Raw genomic sequence first — 18,798 nt, 5'->3', positions numbered from 1 at the left:
GATAAGACGATTCAAATATTATTTATCCTTATAAAGTTTTTTTTTAATAAGAAATACGATAATTGAAAAAAATGATGGTCCAATAAAGTGACTATATTAAATGAGAGTATTTTTTATCCCAATTCTCTAATTTTTTATTATGTCCATTTTGCTAACGCGGTCGAACATGTCATGTTATAGAAATAAATCTAGTTAGTTTCTTTAAAAAAGCAATTTTAAAAATTAATAAATAAATGAACGATCATTAGATCATTAGATCATTAGATTAGAGAGAGAAAGAGAAAACGATTACATTATTAAACAAATAATAAATTATATTAACAAAACCATACACTGTTTACATTATTTATAAAAACACTATTACTTTCCGATCCGCCTAGTACATGTAGTAGGATCATACGTAACGCGAAACTTGTACTTCCATAGACTTCCCATTGAAATCTTCACGATATATTGTGATGTTATCAATATTGCGGCACTTAAGAATTAGGAACGATCGCGAATTTCGGTACGCGGATGCGTGCGTAGCGAGTGTTAACCCGCACTGGGAACGCGCGCGAGTGCTTACGTACTTACGTCGTCGGTAGAAGCCAAGTCCCCTTGGAGTGGCGCGGAGATGGATATAATTGAAGGCGGAGGTAATTAACTCCCTCGTGCAATGCGCCATGCCGACAGCCGCTCACCGCATCGTTTTAATTACCGCTCTCGTCGCATTTCATCGGGCAGAAGCGCCTTCTCGCTTCTCTCCTCCCCCCTTCCTTCCTCCCTCTCTCCCGGAGGATCTTCATCACTCTCCGCACATTTCATATTTATAATAAATTCGATATCATCGGGAAGAAGACCGAAACGGGGGGGGGGAGAGAGAGAGAAAGAGAGAACCGTTTGACGATGTAATCCTTCAAAAAGGATGTTCTCTAAGAAAGAAATCTTATCTTCACGCGTTTTTTTGCTATCTAAAATTTTAGAATAAAAGAAAGGAAAACGTGTCTTAAATTAATTTAAACGAAAATAAAAATGTGATTAGAGAATGTGATTACACTGCAGAAGCACAAGTAAACAGCCAAACTTTTAATTCTTTTATTCATTTTCGATTAAAGTTCTCTAATAGAATCTTAATTTATATTAGATTTTTATATGAATTATTTTCTTTCGCAAATTTGCGAAAAACGATGGTTTTACTTTATTATCAGTAATAATACGTAATAACGATACGTTTCAATTTCTTTGTATTTATCAGTGCAATAGAAAGTATCGTATACCTTTATCGCAAATGCAATCAAATGCAAGGTGTATCGCAGATTAAACGTACAGAAGTCACTGGACTCCAGCAAGTACAATATACAGGATAGTAACTAAATTAGCCTGTTTTATACATCGGCGAATATGCGTTCGGATTGCAGGTGTCCTCGATCAACAGGGTACTGAGGAATCTAGCCGCGCAGAAGGAGCAGAGGCAACAGCAGCAACAGCAGCAACCAGGGGTGGGCGCTGTGGGGGTTGGCGTCGGTGCTGGCAGTCCGGCGGAGAGCGTTTACGATAAACTCAGGTTACTAAACGGACAAACCACCGGCTGGCCGCGACCCAATCCCTGGTAAAACTAACACTCATTGATAGATAAATTATTCTAATTGATAAATAATTTATAGATAAAGCGGTATTATGTAAAATCTTTTAATAGACAGCTATTACTTTCAAACTTGTTTTCTATTTTTTGTTTTTAATTAACTTTACGAGATATAATCGATTATGCGTAAAGAATAATATACAAACCGAAGTTTCGAGATAACATTCATACAGAATTGAAAAATTTATTACAACATATATCGCATATCCCAAACATTAAGTCTAATTTTTGTATTAATTTAACACGAGATAAATATGTTAGGAAATAACACAAATATGTACAATTATGTACAAATTTAACCCAAAAACGTAGCATTTTGACACAATTTGGAAACAAATTATGGAAGTACATTTTTCAGTAAAATTAATACATTTATAATATAACATTTAAATTTATCTTAGAATTTTGAAAATTGTTTTAAAACTACATTATTTTTATATTATTTATTCATTATCTATAAATTATATTAGTTTTGCACTTAGAAATGTTGAATATAAAGTTAATAAAATATTTAAATAATAGAAAGAAATTAACGCTCGGATATAGTAAAAGTTTAACACAAAAATTTGAACTAATTAACTGATTTTAATATAGATACAAAATATTTTCTATTGAGTAAAAATAAAGTGGAATAAAATGTTCAGATCTTGTAAATTCTCTCTCTCTCTCTCTCTCTCTCTCTCTCGGAAAGATATTTCTATTAAATATACTTGTTATAGATTTATACAAGTCTTTCTTTTTTTTAAGTAATATTCTGAACAGAATATCTTTTATCTGTAACATATATGTATATGTACTTGCTAACTAAGAACAGTTGTTATCTTAGGTATCCGTCGAGCGCGGGAAGTCCGTTTTCGTCGATACAATCTAGTTTGAGTCCGAGCCACTGTTCGTCCCTGCCACCGGATCCGGCGGATATATTGCACGCGAAGAAAGGTAAGTCCAACGTCTAAATTATTATAGCATTCGCAATGAAAATTAAAAATTAAACGACAATTACGAGCCGGCCATTTCATCGCTGATTAATATGCGGAATTTCAAAAATGATAAATTTATAATTATATCTTTCGTGGTCCAATATTTCAAAGCCTTTCCAATGAAAATCACGACCATGTTAAACCCCATGGTCAGTAATCCACAGAGTGGGCAGAACCGTTTCTATGAGGATCGTTGCTATGTTTGAAAATTCGAGTTTTAACTTGTTTTTCAGTCTGCCCAACATGTAACGCATTACAATTACGACATGAAATCTTGTAGACAACAATATTATAAACATTATTTATTGAGGTAATCAATTCTTTTAGATTGGTTACTCCAATCAAGAACCATAATCTTCTGACAAATTTGGAGTTTATTGATATTATAAAATGATATATATTATTAGATATATATCGTAAAGATTATATAAAAAGACATTTTGAGACGTCAGAATTTTTGAACAATATTTTTATCCGAAATTAAAATGGAAAATAGAAAATTACGATGTTTTTCTCCTATAAATCGTCAGAATTTTATTTTTTAATTTGTTTAGAAAACAGATATTTAAGACGTTCATAGATTGGGTTAAAAATAAAAGGATAATGATTGTCGATAAGGATATTAAAACGAATACTAAATTCTTCTCACATTTTGAATGAGAAGGAAGAAATGCTCGATCAATAAGTTCCGTTATTGTGTTACACTTTTGTGAGACAATGCCAAAAATGAAAATTAAGATATCGACCGTAAAAAGTAGGCTTATGGTACTACTGGAATTTAATAAACTTATTAAGGATGATAGTGATACCTAAACTTCTTTATTGTTAATCTTTATAGTGAACTGTCAACTTTTTTTTATTATGACATTTTTCTCGGTACAGAATTTTTCGCGATTTTTCGATGACACAGCTACTACAAGAAACTAAGATTCGCGGAAACAAATTAATCAAATTATATAATTTGTTTAAGAATAGTTTTTTTTTTGCGAAAGCTCCATTTAGCCAAGCAAGGCTAAAATTGGAGGGTTCGCTCGCATGCACGACGAAAGCCTTCGACAATTGTTGGCGTACGATACCCCGGTATGCTTTCTGTGTTAAAGCGGTAGCGTGAAACGCAAATACGTGTGCGGGATGAGTGGCCACAGGCGGCAGGCAGGAGAGGTGCGTTTTAATTAATTAATCTGTCGGGCCAAACGATACTAATATCAATGTAATTCCGTCGGTGGGTCCCGCGGTTTGCCGCACGCATGTGTGCAACGCTTTTCCGGTAATAATTTTCCGGTAACGTTTAAGCGCAACCTTCGAAGCGTGGAGGAACAGAGAAACGCGAAGCAAAACGGAGCGAACGAGGAGAGAGAGAGAGAGAGAGAGAGAGAGAGAAAGAGAAAGAGAAATCGTTTCGGGGATGGCGGGAAACGCAGGGGATTGCGCAGAAACGTGGTTGCAGTCGACCGACCAACCCACGCGAAACTACTCCACCACCGACAGTGTGTTCTTCTTTTCCCCCCTTTCTTTTCTCTCTCTCTCTCTCTCTCTCTCTCTCTCTCTCTCTCTCTCTCTCTCTCTCGTCAGTTCTCTTTGGCGGCACATCAAACGCGTGCGATTTCTTTCTCCCCGCATTTTCCCGCTATTGCCACCGCTACAACTCTGTGACGCAGGGTGCGTCAGGAGCAGCGAAGAACAGTCTCCTTGAATTTTTTTTTATTTGTCGCGACGCTTGCCCGGTCGATCTTACCGGAATTGCGATGAAAGACTTGAGATCTTGTTCGCTTGTGTATATGATTCGACGAGATGCAAAATGTTTTGCAATTTTACCAAGCAACATGCGCGCGATTGAGATTTTGGCAACATCAAAGCATTTTTCATAAAATGTGACTATAATTTTTTTTTTAAGTAAAGTTTAAAGAACTTTACTAAATTAACCTTAGTAAAATGATAGACATTAATAAACATAATTTAATTTATTGTAAAAGTAATAACAATAACTAAAAATATATACTAGAAATATTAAAATTCACTTTTTAGCTTACTCATACACCCGAAAAAGTATTTATTTTAAGATATTAAAATGTTTTTATTTCTGTCTTTGTTTTTTAAATATTAAAAAATATTTTTTAAGCTAAACACTTTATAGAAATTACAATAGAATATACATTGTAGACGGTTACATACAATCATATATTGTAACTAATTATTGCAACTGCGATTGCAATTAGTATAATCAGGAATAACCTTTTGCGATTTGTGTCAACAATATTAATAACGTTAATCCTGTACAAAAATAACACATGTTATTATGAATAAGATTTTTATACCACAGAACATTATTCCGTATTACTTCGTGGTACAACATATTATTTCGTATTTTGAGCTTAGAGAAGAAGGGGGTACACAATCAAATATGGTAACTGTTGTGAGCGTTCAACCGCATGCGGGCCCCGGGGGCCGGATTATCGATGCGTTGCTGCGGGGGTAGCATCGTTTATAGGATAACCCGTGTCAGGAGGGTTGTTTCACCCCTCATCCTTTCCCCCTTTGCCCTCTCGTCATTATCTGTCTTCGTCTTTCCGCCAACATCTCTCCCCCTCTCTCTTTCTCTCTCTCTCTCCCTCTCTTACTCTCTTCTTAGTCTACTTCGCTCGTGTGTATCTTCCCTAAGTATTTCGACTGTTGCCGATGTATCGGTCGAAACGGAAGACCCAACGATGCCTCCGGCCAATCACGCGGCAGCCTCCCCCCATTCCTCGGAAAAGCAAAGCAAAAGCAGATTACGGCGCAATCATCGCACGAGCTGCAGGCGCCACTCGTTCCCTCTCGTTTCGGTGAAGGGGTGAGATTTTTCGATCTGGCCTGTTTAATACAGTGCATCTTAATCCTAGGAATCTGTATATTAGAAATAAACTATCGAAATTTCTACTATTTCTCAAAATTTTTCACGTGATGCTAAAATTATTACTCTTTTTCTTGGAAACCACAGAAAAATAACATTCTTGCTGTAAAAATATTTTTATTTTTGAAATGTTAAATATTGAAATGAGATTATATAGCATTAAACAAATATAATTTGCTAAAGAAATTTTGTATAATTTTAGCAAAAAATATATTCATTATATTTAATAATTATTTTTACTGATCGAATTAGAAGAAAAAAAATATTAGATAAAAAATAACTTCAACCCTAGAATGAAAAATTTTACTACTATTATTATCATCAAAACAAGTGTTATATATTGTGCTCTACTTTAGATGACTTTAAATTATAATATTGAAATAAAAATATAATATTTTACTGAAACTTTTAAGATTATCAAATTTAAAAAAGTTTAAGTTATATATAAGCATTATTATTGGTTCACATATATAAACAAGAATATAACAAATTTCTTGCTTATATATAAAACAATGATTGTTAAACAGATTACATATTAGTTAAATAGGATAAACTTCCAAAAAGCCCATACCACCGATTTTTTTTATACTCTAGATTCTTACGTATTTCGACGTACTGATTACGAATATGATAGTGAAAATTGGCGCAAATTTGATTTTCATGGCGAAAACCTTGAAAAAACCATAAAAATCATGGTTTTTTCTATTTATTTCCCTAAATAATGAGAATTTTGAACAATACTTTAGATAAAAGTTATAGATCTCATCGAAATACACATTTTATGTTCTATTGATTTTTGCCGTAAAAATAATAGTTTTTGAGAAAAACTAGCAGCGCCCCGAGGCAGGGGGAGAGTGTGAGTGGACCTCGCTATGCGTGGAAAAGAGAAAGAGGTCGACTACTCCCAGTTTATTTTTATACTCTCACTCGCAGGTGGCAGAATTTACTAGGTGGAAGTAGTCGGCCCCCCCCTCCGCGGGGGCTACGCCCCCGCTCCGGGTAGGGGCCTCAGATGGCTGAAAGTGGGGGTTAGCCGGAGTAGGGAGCTCCGCGTGGAAAGTCACAAACCATTACTGTATGCGGACCCCGTCCCCTCCCCACTATCAAGACCATTTTGGTGCTAGTGATGGTCAAAAACTTATACCACACCTAAAAATAGGTGGATCATGCTTCGCATGGAAAATTCCAATGGTACAGAAAACACATGAGCAAAGCTCACTTCCTTCCAGTATTAACTAATAAAATTAACTAATAAAACTCAAATTGTGTTACATGAGTTATATAAAGTTTTGAACATTTAACGTCGTTTTTCTCAAAAACTATTGTTTTTACAGCGAAAATCAATAGAACATAAAATGTGTATTTCGATGAGATCTATAACTTTTATCTGAAGTATTTTTCAAAATTTTCATTATTTACGGAGATAAATGGAAAAAACCATTTTTATGGTTTTTTCATGGTTTCCGCCATGAAAATCAAATTTGCGCCAATTTTCACTATTATATTCGTAATCAGCACGTCGAAATACGTAAGAATCCAGAGTATAAAAAAAATCGGAGGTATGGGCTTTTCGGAAGTACACCCGTTAAATAGAATATTAATTTTAGTCTGATAATGTTTCGTGTCGATAACATGAATCAAGAATAAATATCAAGAATAAAAGTCGTCAAAATTTTTTCATTTTTTACGAAAGAAATTATTTTGATAAATTACAAATTATAACGCATATTAAAGCTAACTCTTCGTTGTCGCATCGTTCTAAACACTCTTCTACGTATATTCACTCTTCAAAGAGAGTTATTTAAGTCTTCAGCGGTTCTCTCACGGTTCTCCCGATAATGTCGATACTTTTATAACGTCGAAGGGAGAAGAACGCACTTTCTTCGCACTTTCTATAAAGAGTTCATATTAAAAAGTTCCAACCAGCAAGGGCACAGATGTACTTTTTAATTTTTTTACGCCTTCGTCTAAGAGCGCCGTTGCCACTTTCGTTTCCTTTTCAACGAGAAAGATATAAAAAATAAATCAATAGAACAAATTTCCCTTGAAATAACAGTCCAAGAAAAAAAGCTGTAGTTGCCTTGAAAGTAAGGATAATTCTGTCGCCCTCGCAAACTCTTTTTAATGTTTAATTGCTCAAAGAGCTACACGGTAAGGTAGAGCCAACAATAGACATATCGTTGCAACATATTTTATTTTTGCTTCCACGAGTTTTATTTGTAAAAAATAGAAATTTTCCAAAATTAAAAATATTTTTTTCAAATATAACTTTTTTAAATCACCTTTGATATTAGACTAATTGACAAGTAATCAGAATACACAAATAATCGGAGACCGTTTTAAATTTTCATCTTTTGGAAATTTTACGTTTGTTCTCTTTGGCAAAACATCTACAATCTCCATGTTTCATTTCCGTAATGGATCGCATTTTGTCTTCTACGTTTCCAATAATATCGAATATACGATCAGGTGTAAGAGATATTCTCAGAAATACAGTCAGTTCAGCTTAGATATCATCGTGCGTAGCCGTGTTGTCATGTTGTCGACGTCATCGGGTTGTCTGGTGAATCTGATTCACAATGCATCCCGGAGTTGCATTGTACCGCGTTGCGCGAGACCAGACAACGCGTAGAGGTATGCAGAAGAATTTTCACTAGAGGGTGATGAGGGGAACAAACAGTCGAAAAGGAGAGAGAGAGAGAGAGAGAGAAAAGGAGAGAGATAAAAAGAAAAGAGAGAAGACAGAAGGCGGATAAGATAAAGGGAGGAGAGAGAGAGAGAGAGAGATAAGGGAGCACACGGAAACGGTCTCCATCATGATCGAGGCGAAAGGGGTTCGGGTCGTTGCATTGTTTTTTCACCTTCAAACCCCCGCACGGGCGTCGTTGCAGGGAAAACGCAGGAGAAACGAATACCGTTCTGCGATTTCAATGTCGTTGATACTCCCCATACCATGTGCAACGTGAACGGGTTATTGGCGACGTCGGTGATGAAACAACGATCGTCGGCGTATTATTTTCGGCAATTCCTCTATTACATGAAGATTGCGTGCTAGTTTCTTTTGGTACAATGTACAAACGAAATTTGTATAAAAGGAATTTAATCGTACGTATCGTATCAATTCTAATGGCTAATATTACCATATTCGATCTATTAATTTCTTTTGTTTATCTCTGATCTCGAATATACTTCTAGCCGCGCTAATCCAATTCTAGTTCCGTCTGTACATTCGAAAATGCACGAAAGTCGCTGCAGGGTAAGATTAAAGACAGAACTCAAACGCGCGGCCGATTGGTTCTGGATTTAATGGCATCTCTCGCGCGTTCAATCTCTCTCTGCGTCAGGCGAAAGGCGGGTTAACGCGCTTTTATCACTGCAGGCGTCCCTGTCGCGCCGATTCGAGTACAAAGTCTCCCTTGCGAGTCCCTTCTCTCTGCTCATCGGAGGAGCGCGCGCGGATTTAGCCGCCTTCCGCGGCATATTCGCCGATCTCCGCTCGAGATACAGAGGTAAAACAATATAATGGCTGCCTGCTGCGCCCACGGTACCACGGGATCGAGGGTGCACCGAAGGCATTATTGTCGACCTTCTTTATCTCGCGCGGCCGATCTCTCGTTCTCCATCCGTCATCCCTTTCTCCTCCTTCTCTCTTCTCTCCACTCCGGTCTCCTTCGTTTTTCTTTGTCGAATTTTCTCCCGGGTTAGGTAAGATACGCACCGCCGCAAAACGATGCGACAGCTTTTATCACCGACCGGCACAATGCGGTCTCCGGTTGCCTCCGTTCTGCTTGTTGTCGCTACTGTGTCGTTTTCTCACTGGTTCTTCCAGCTCTCGGAGCTACGCCAAGCCTGCTTTTCGTCCTCGTCTCTCTGATTCACATTAATAATACGAGTTCTCTTAAAAACTGTATGTATTAATCTCTTTTAATCTTCTGATGCACTTGAAACGTACCGACTGAATCGAAGTAAACAACTGTTGTCTACGACACGGATGCGAAAAGAAAGAGATTATTAACATTTGGTAAATATCGTGAAGTAGCGATCAAATAAAAAAATACTGGAAAAACCTACAAAAATAATTACATGATTATTATGCTAGTAACATAACTATACTTTGCGTGCACTAAAAATTGCAAATACACAAATTGAAATAAAAACCTTACATAAATAATTGTGATATAAATACTTCAAAATAAGTACTTCAAAATTGTATTAATATTTTTGCCATAAACATTTTAATCTTTAAGTCCTTTTTTAAATTAAAGATGTTAAAATATTATGATTTTATGTGAAATTAATTATTTTAATTAGTTTGATATCATATATATATTGTCTTTGAAAAATACGCTTACTTTCGTAAGATTTAAACTTTTAGATTTGGATTTATACCTCTAGACTTCTTATTCTGTTATGTTGCGAAAACGTTTATTGCAAAATATAAAACAATATTATAAAAACTACTACATCATATGAAAAATCTAAATAAATTTTTGCTTGAGTATTTATTAGAATTTTATTATTATATGTAAAAAATTTGATTTAATTTGTAATGCAATTCTTCATTAAATTTGCCACTAACAAAATGCAATTTTACATAAGAATCAAGAGCAAACAAAAGAATAAATAACATTTAACTCAATAAGAGAATTATGATCAAACGTAATATACATATAGAACAATTTCTATTCTAAGAAATTAAAAAATTTTTGTGATACTTTGAGATGTGACACATACATTCTAAAGAGTAGGATAGATCACCTGCAAGAGTCTGCAAACATCATTTACGCTATAATTGTTGTTTGTTTCGTAGAATCGCTGAAATAGATAACACGTCTGTGGAGATTCCACGCGCGTCATAAAAATTGCATTTAGCATGTGCTCTCTCTCTCTCTTTCTCTTTCTTGAGTGCCTCATCATCCCTCGCAACTTTGACCACGGCTCGACTCCTTTCCGCTTCCGGTTGCCTCGCGTCGACGAAATAGCCGCGATCTCGATCGAAAATCTCTCCAGACATTGCTACATTTTTACGATCGAGTTTGAAATTCGATAGACCAAGATTTCCCCCCCGGTGTTGTGCGGCCATGCTCCGACCCGGATATATCGCGCGAGGCGTCACAGATGCACACGTTGCTCCGTTCTATTTCAGGATTCTGGTGTTCGATACCACACCCTTGCACCCGGCGCGCGCCAAGGCATTACGTGGGTGACGTATAAACAGGAATATTTACGAGGCTCCCTCCCCCCCTCTCTCTCTCTCTATCTATCTATCTATCTGTGTATATGTGTGTATGTGTAAACGTTGAAGCAGCAATGGAAAAGACAGAGAGAGAGAGAGAGAGAGAGAGAGAGAGAGAGAGACAGAGAGAGAAACTCTATGCATTGGATTCGCAGGTCAGTGGGTTGTCGCGTCGCGTCCGCATCGCCTCGCCTCGGTACGCGTCACTCGAGCCCCGGTGTCACCGCGGCTCGATTTATCGCGTCCGTCAATCTACGAAGGCTGACCTCTCGTCGAGTCTCGAGTTACCTACCTACCTACCTACCTACCTACCCACCTCTACCTATCTATCTATCTATCTATCCATCCACCTAGCCGCACCGCGCCAGCATGCAGGCGCGCGTCGCAATGCGCCGCGCATGCAACACGCCGCGCGTGTCTCTCCCTTTGTCTTCCGCTTTATTTCCCCGAGAGCGAGTTACGCGCGACACGCACGCTCGATAGCAGCCGATATGGTCAGCCGTTACGCATTACGTTACAACGGCATCCTGGCTACCCCTCTTGTCTCCAGGGTTTTTTTTCCAGGGATTTAAAATTCTCTCAAGTAACAATATTCATTTCTTAAAATTTTTATTTCTCTTATTTATTTGTTATATTTGTAAAAAAATTAATATTATTATAAATCTAAGAATACAATTTTTTAAAGATAAATTTTTTAATTTTTATGTATGGGGGAGAAAATTGTAATGTGTAATTATAGTATTATACATTATAAAATATCTTTTCGCCAGCTTACAAGCTTGCGTTTCGTCTTGTTAAAAATTAATTTTATTATTTAACGTGTTTGTAATTTTATAACTGCTTTCTCCAAATGCATTTAAATTGCAACTTGAAAACAACACGAAATAAACTTTAAGAGCGATTTTTCGATCCGATACAATTAATTTTCCGAACGGTGTGTTTTTCGTTCGTTCGCGATCTTAATTTACGCAAATCTTTATTTATATGGTAATGTGTGATACATGGTAAGCTGCCAGGAATGAATTTGCTTAAACGACGGAATGAACCATAAATTAACGCGGCGTGACGTTTAGATTCCGCTGACTAAAGGTGTGTCGATTAATAATGCACAGCGGCTCTCTATCTCTATTTCTCTTCTACTATCTCTCTCTCTCTCTCTCTCTCCCTCCCCCCCGCCCCTCTCTCTCTCTCTCTCTTTTTCTCTCTCTCTCTCTCTCTCTCTCTCTCTCTCACTCACTCACTCACTCGCTCACTCACTCTCTCGTGCTGGCTGTGCAAATTCCAGTTGAGATTTGCGTATCGAAAACAATACGCCGATCCTCTCTCTTCTATCGCGCTCGAGATAGTATTTGGAGGTAATCCCCGGGGATCGAATCGTCATAATCCCCTTTGTGCCCGATATTTCACTGTGCAAAATCGCCAGTGCGATATCAACTTCACCGCACTCGTGACGATACGGGAAATTTAGGCTGTCAACTCGTGTCGGACCGAAATCGCGCGAAATTTTGCGGCAGAACGCGATTTTAGGAGAAAAAAAGGGAAATAAACTCGTCGCGCGTGTGAATACTTTTTTTATTTTCGTGTGCACATCTCTTGCAGAGAGAGAAAGAGAAAAAGAGAGAGAGAGAGAGAGGGGGGGGATTAACTTTCCAATGCCTCGCGAATTCTGGCTTACGTGGGAAAATGTGTGAATGTTATAAATGTAAGGATTACAAGGATTCTACCAAGCGAAATTGCCAGCGAATATACAGAGTGTTCGGTAGTAGGTATTCGATAAACAAAATCCTATTCTTGTTTTTAATATTTTTCTTTCCGTCGAAATCCCATATTTAAATACGCGTATAATTTCTTTCGTAATTTTCAAAGTTTTAAACATCTCCGTTAAATTTATAGTTGAGATTTCTTTAAATTAATATTTATTTAATATTGTACAAAGAAAATTATAAATTTGTACAAAGCTTTGTTTCTTAAATTATTGACGATTGAGAAATCGTTAATACCCAAGATTTCTGGCGTTGAAAAATTATTTTAGCCTCCGATCCCCCGGCAAAATCGCTTCTTTGGTCGTCTATTAGCGCACACCCTATATATCGTCTACACTAACCACACGTATCAAGGGAGAGGTAGAGAAAGCGAGGAAAAGGGCAATTGAGAGCGGGGAGAGAGGGTGTCTCCCTCCCCCCTTTGGTTTTGTAATTCCTGCGTATGCTGCGCGCAAATCATTCCGCTCGGACCGTTCGCGGTCTCGCCATTACGGACTTTCGACCGCACGCGGAAACCGCGATCGAGGAGAAATTCTTTCGCGATCGAACCAGTTCGCAAAACATGTAACGGAATCTGGAGATGAAATTCCTTCGAACGTGGCGAGCGCACGTTGAAACGGCCGGCGTCGCGGAATCGACGCTTCCGCTCCGATAAAAGCTCCCGCAGCTTCTGCAATTCTGCGCTAAAATTTGTGCAACGTCAGTCCTTTGTCATGCGTATCGCGATTACCTTTTAAGATGCGTGTAAAGAATATTTGAATATTTAAAAGGAAAAGTATGAAAAATTAAATTATTACATTTAATAATATGCACAAAATGGAAATGTGGTAATTTGTTTCTTAAAAATTTAATATTTTGCAAATAAATATTTGATAAGTAGAGTATTTTTTTATAGAGCAGAATTTGGCGTGAAAAAATTGCCGGAAACGATAAATTTTTTTTTACAAAATCAAATGTTTTCTTAAAAATTCGAAATATTACGCCTTGTATGCGTCTCGTAACTGAAGTTGGGTTCTTATCTTTATTTTTTGTTTCTTATATCTGATGATTTACCAGCGATATTCCTTAACGGAGGGTTAACGGGGTAAATTCTCTCTTATTTCCTCTCTTTCTTTCTTCTTTGACTCCGCTCAACCTCGCGAGTATCCGTCACTTGCTGTCGTCTATCGGAGGGTGGTAATGCGTGAGAGGGTGACAAAGTGGAATAAGAACGATAAGGGTGATAGTATCCGATCTATCGATTTTAGCCTTAAGTTGTCGCGCTTACGTCGAGGCGACGCACCTCTTTTTATTATAGATTTTCAATGAGTCGTAAGAGACTGAATAAAGAGACGCTAATTGCGGACGCGTTTTTCTCCCTCACGTGTCCCTACAACTTCGTAGGCCTCGGCATCCGGAGGTCCGATCGGGGAAGGGATCGGAGGTGAGAAAGTGTCGCCTCAGAGGGTGACAAAGTGTCTCAGCAGCCGCGAAGAGAGAAAGAGAGAGAGTGAGAAAGAGCGAGAGCGGAAGAGGGAGGAGGGGGTGCATCAAGGCGCGTGGAGATCTCTTTCCTCGCACACTATTTCCTTCGACCCCTCGACGAGACACACGGGTAGGGTTGACTGATCTGCCTCGTAATGCCAATCGATATACACACTACACACGGAAAACCATCACCCGTTGCGACACGTCGACCGACGAACGACGCTCTTTTAGGCAACGTTCACACGAGCGAGTACCCACTCGCCCCGCTTTGTCTACGAGAAACGAAGGAAGCAGGGGAAAGGGCTGAACTCTCCATACGTGACGAGTGTATGAATAATGCCAAGATATGTGCGCCGCGTATAAAGCCTCTTTTACACGAGCGATAGAATTCACGCAGAGAAAGTATTGGCGAAATTATAAAATTAAAATATAGCCATAGCAATTAAGATGTGTCCTTGATAGAAATATTATTGCTATCGAAATTTAATATATTTATTATGCCCAGCACAGTATAGTTTAGTTATATAATTTTCTAATAATGCAATTTGAAATTCTAAAAATAAAATAAGCAAATTTTTTAATTATAAACTATATTTTTAATAATTTAATACGCGTTCGAATCATGTAATTATTTATATGTAATTATTTATAATTTTATTCTAGCAGCGGATATTTTTTGCTGTAGCTTTAGTCACTACCAATTTTAAATTGATCAATAGAGAAGATCAATTCAGATTGAAATTATTATATAAAAGATTTATCTAGTGACTATACTTAGTTGTTGTCGACGCTACCGTGTCGCTTGATCTTAAAGTTTAATTGCTTATGCAAAATTTATATCCATTTTCAAAGATAAAATAGCTTCAAATTTTACAGACATAATTCTGACCCATGTTTTCGGTATTACAAAATAGATAAAACTAAATAGGTGATTTTTGTTGTGAATTTTATCGCAAATAATATTTTTCTTTCTTTCCTGTTAATCGTGTAAGACGAGCTTGAAATGCTACGAGATATCTGCGTAAAGGGTACACCGAGCCTAAATTTCACGTTTCCTCGAGGTTAGATGGGCGGACACGTCAGGAGAGAGCCAGGGTTGAACCAAACCGCTGCACCCCCGCTTTTCAAGTGAGACAACCCATAAAAGAATTCAGCCTACGGTGCCTTCGGAATTCGTTACAAGTCCCTCGGAATATCGAGAGGTTCGTTGGTAGTTTTAGCGCGTCTCTCGCAACATCAAAGTTTGATACAAAGATGCATTCGATTTACCGAGCGTTCTTCTAAATAAACGTATACCTGTATACACGCGAATACACGTATTAGTATTAGATTAGAGATACATTTTATGTGAAAAATATTAAAAATGTACTTGAAAGTTTACAAAATGCTACAAATATTTATCAGACAGTAGAAATAGAAAAAAAAAATTATATTTAAATATTACTCGAGAGAATTACTTTATTATGATTGCAATAAAAATAAACTGTCAAATTTAAAACCGAATTAATAACCGAATAAACAAAGAAACATTTATCACGTGTCATGGGTGTTTTTCATTTTTTGATACAAGTCGACATAAGTGTGTTATTTCATCTTTTGTTGTTAATAGAATGCCAAGAAAGATAACATTTGTTGTAATCTATTAAATGAAAAGCTTCCAATAATGGCGTATTATTAAGTTTTTATTTAAAAAAATAGTCAAATAATAATAATCAATAATTAAATAATCAAAAGAAGAATTCGTGATTGAAAGAAAATTTGACTTATCTATCAGATTTTGCATAAAATAATATTGCGAAAATCACAAAAAAATAAAACAAAAGATATGTTGATATGTGGTCATACATAAACGACGAACAATAAATTACGTAAAAGATCGTAACTCTCCGATCAATCACCTACGGTATTATGTAATGGTCCAACATTGCGAAGTCACATTTATCGCGCTCTACCCGTCGCTTGAATTATAGTCTTTATGCGTGCTGAATTTCATATGATTCCATTTCGCGATCGGCCTAATACATCGAACTGAACAGCAGTCTAGTCTTTGCATTTTGAAAAGAAAAATTTTTCTTAAATATTTTCTCTACGTAAAATCCAATTATTTAATCACAACAGTTTATCCACTGCTCTTTGTATGCAAAACAAAATTATGTTAAAAAAAATAAATATTATTATGTATGTCATCATTTTTCAAAATTATAATTTATATAAAATTAAAAAAAAATTAAGAAGTTAACGAGACAAACTATATGTAGATGCGTATATTATTATATTATAATATTGTGTTAGTATATTAACATAAAATATTGAAAAATATTGGTATTACATAAAAAAACGAATAGTATTATATTGGTTATGTCATATAATTACATTTGTCTCTCTATGATCATCGTTACATCTACAGATATCTTTTAATTCAATGAAGGACTGTACGTTTTCGCAATTATTTTGAAATCTTAGCCAATCGCATGGTCTCTCATCCAATATTCAATAACCAGTCTCTTGTTTTACAATTTGTTCGTCTCTTTACGGATCACTTTGCGGATGGATTTTTCACATATACATTTAATTTATACATATAATTGATTTTTTCTTTTGAAATTTATCTGCGAACGACTACATTTAAACTGCTCATATTTTTAATTTATATATTTATCTTACTGAGAAAATAATCTAACATAAGGTTGAAACATATATTTTCATAACATTTTTTGATGCATTATGTTAATATACCTTCCTCTAACTCGTTAATTTCTTATTCTTATTCTTTAAATTCTAATTTCATTGATCCTGTTGTATTCACTTATTAATTCTAAAATGAATATATCTAATTATAAAGTTGAAATGGAAATGTTAGCATAAATTTAGAGTTTGTAAAGTTAAATCTTTAATACTTATTATTCCAATCAACGGCTGATATACGCGATCAGCTTTTCACGATGCTCTACTGGCTGACTCGACATCTATAATGGATACCACCATTCTTCCTTCTTTGAATTCCTATTAATCCCAGCGATATTAATCAAAGAGCGACTTCTCTCTCGTTATAACATGCCTCATTGTTTTCGGTACTCCCCTCCCGATTCAATATCGACATGCCTTGTGACATAATATGTTCGTTCGCCATCGCTACACGCAGGCAATGCACATAGTCATGCGTATGCGTATGTGTATTCATGAGCGATGTATACAGCTTGTGAAAACTGCGAGGGATACGCCGACACACACACATTCACACAAGGAGGAAGGATCAAAAAGGTCGTCGTTGCGATCGAGAGCGAGAGCAGGTGCCGACTTCGAAAGAGTTCGACGTGCATTTGTCGACGGGGGATCTTCAATCACCGTCGATGGTAGCGCGTATAGAACGCACCACGTATTTTCTCTTTTCCTTTCTTCCGCTACTCTTCCACTTTTTTTTATTGTTGTCTTTGCGATCCTCCGCGCCACGTGGGGTCGCGCGAAGAATGCTCGAGAGAAAAAACGGGTGGCTCGGAGACCGAGAAACAACGAGCGAGAACCTGTAAACGTAATGTTACGACAAACGTATAGTAATAAATAGCTGTCAACGTAAACCAAACTGTCCCATTGTACCATGGTATAAGAATATGAGGCATCCTCGAGGATGCGCGGTCGTCAAATTAATCAAAAATTTGCCCCAAAGTATGAAACAAATGAAACAATAGAGACAAATGCACTTATATACGCTTGATTTATGTTGCACATAAATTCCGCGGCTAGTTTAACGATTTAAGAATCTTATGGAAACCTTGCTCAGCCCATTTGATAACTGAACCTGCATGTTATTCAAACGAAATTGTATTTTATTAGTTTTGGGGGAGGGGGGGCAAAAATTTGATTGTTTCATTAATCTGTCGCCATTATGCGCAATGGTATATCTTATATACTATTCTTGTACCATGCATTGTACAACACAAATCAGAAAAAAATATTATTACTTTAATGTGTCTAATTTGAGAAAGCAACCAACAATAACAGAAGGGTAGTTTTGTCACAAAGATATTATCAGTAAAACCATTATGCAATTGTTTTTAATAGTTAAAAAAAGTTTTTTTTGTATTTTACAGAGGAAGAGATATCAATACAAAATATTTTATGTAAAATCACGATGTGCAAATATTCTGTCGCTAACTGTTTTGGCGAACTTGTGTTTCTTCCTTCGCGAGTCCTGAGAACTCGATATCAGCTTGGCTACGTTCCCAGGGCACCGCGGGGGCTTTCCGCTATTTTCTTAACCCGGTACGGTGCAAACCAACCGAACAAACAGACGGCCCGCAGTGTGTGTCCGCATACGCGAAGGTACGCACGAGTCGCCACAGCCTTCCCCCGTAACCGCACAAGAACCGCGAGAAATTCACCCTCGTAAAGCGGATCGACGTCTGCCACCATGGGATTCTTGCGTGACCCCCGGCGTCTTTTCTTAGCGTTCGTTTTACTCTCCTCCGGTCGCGATCTTTCCCTCTTTGTTTTCTCGCTCCTTTTCCAATTCATTTTTATTGACGTTCCCCTGCACCTCTGTCTTTTCCGTCATGGCTCTCTTCAGGTGCTCTGAAATTATTATCGTCTCTCACCGTCGTACTCCTGGTACCTTTGTGAATCAGCTGAGACCATTCGCAGTGAATAACTTTCTTTCTGGGAATTGCTGCGCCGCGAACAGGTTGTCAGTATAAAAAGAGAGAGGTATCTGTCAAGAGGATACAATGAAAAAAGTATAGTAATATAATAATCAAGCGTTAATGATAGTGACTAAACTTCGATGAATTAATTTTATTCTAATAATTAACGTAACCAAAATTATTTAGTAATTACCGAAGAACGAT

At 36.9% G+C, this 18,798-nt stretch overlaps 1 protein-coding gene across 4 annotated transcripts in view; it reads left to right on the top strand.

The window, feature by feature from the left end:
* The window catches only part of LOC105833958 (paired box protein Pax-6), a 108,092-nt gene that overhangs the window by 52,186 nt on the left and 37,108 nt on the right, over positions 1–18,798 (top strand). For all 4 annotated transcript variants that reach the window (XR_001138846.3, XM_012676097.3, XM_012676095.3 and 1 more), the window contains exons 5-6: positions 1,401–1,591; positions 2,451–2,560. Coding sequence is in view for 3 of the 4 variants with exons in the window: in XM_012676097.3 (XP_012531551.1) it covers positions 1,401–1,591; positions 2,451–2,560 (301 nt within the window). In the remaining variant the exon portion in view is untranslated. The remainder of the gene's footprint in view (positions 1–1,400; positions 1,592–2,450; positions 2,561–18,798) is intronic.

Source organism: Monomorium pharaonis, chromosome 2 (genome assembly GCF_013373865.1).
Source record: "Monomorium pharaonis isolate MP-MQ-018 chromosome 2, ASM1337386v2, whole genome shotgun sequence".
NCBI lineage: Eukaryota > Metazoa > Arthropoda > Insecta > Hymenoptera > Formicidae > Monomorium > Monomorium pharaonis.
Note: the sequence above shows the minus strand (reverse complement) of the source record. Positions and strands in the feature narration are given on the sequence as shown.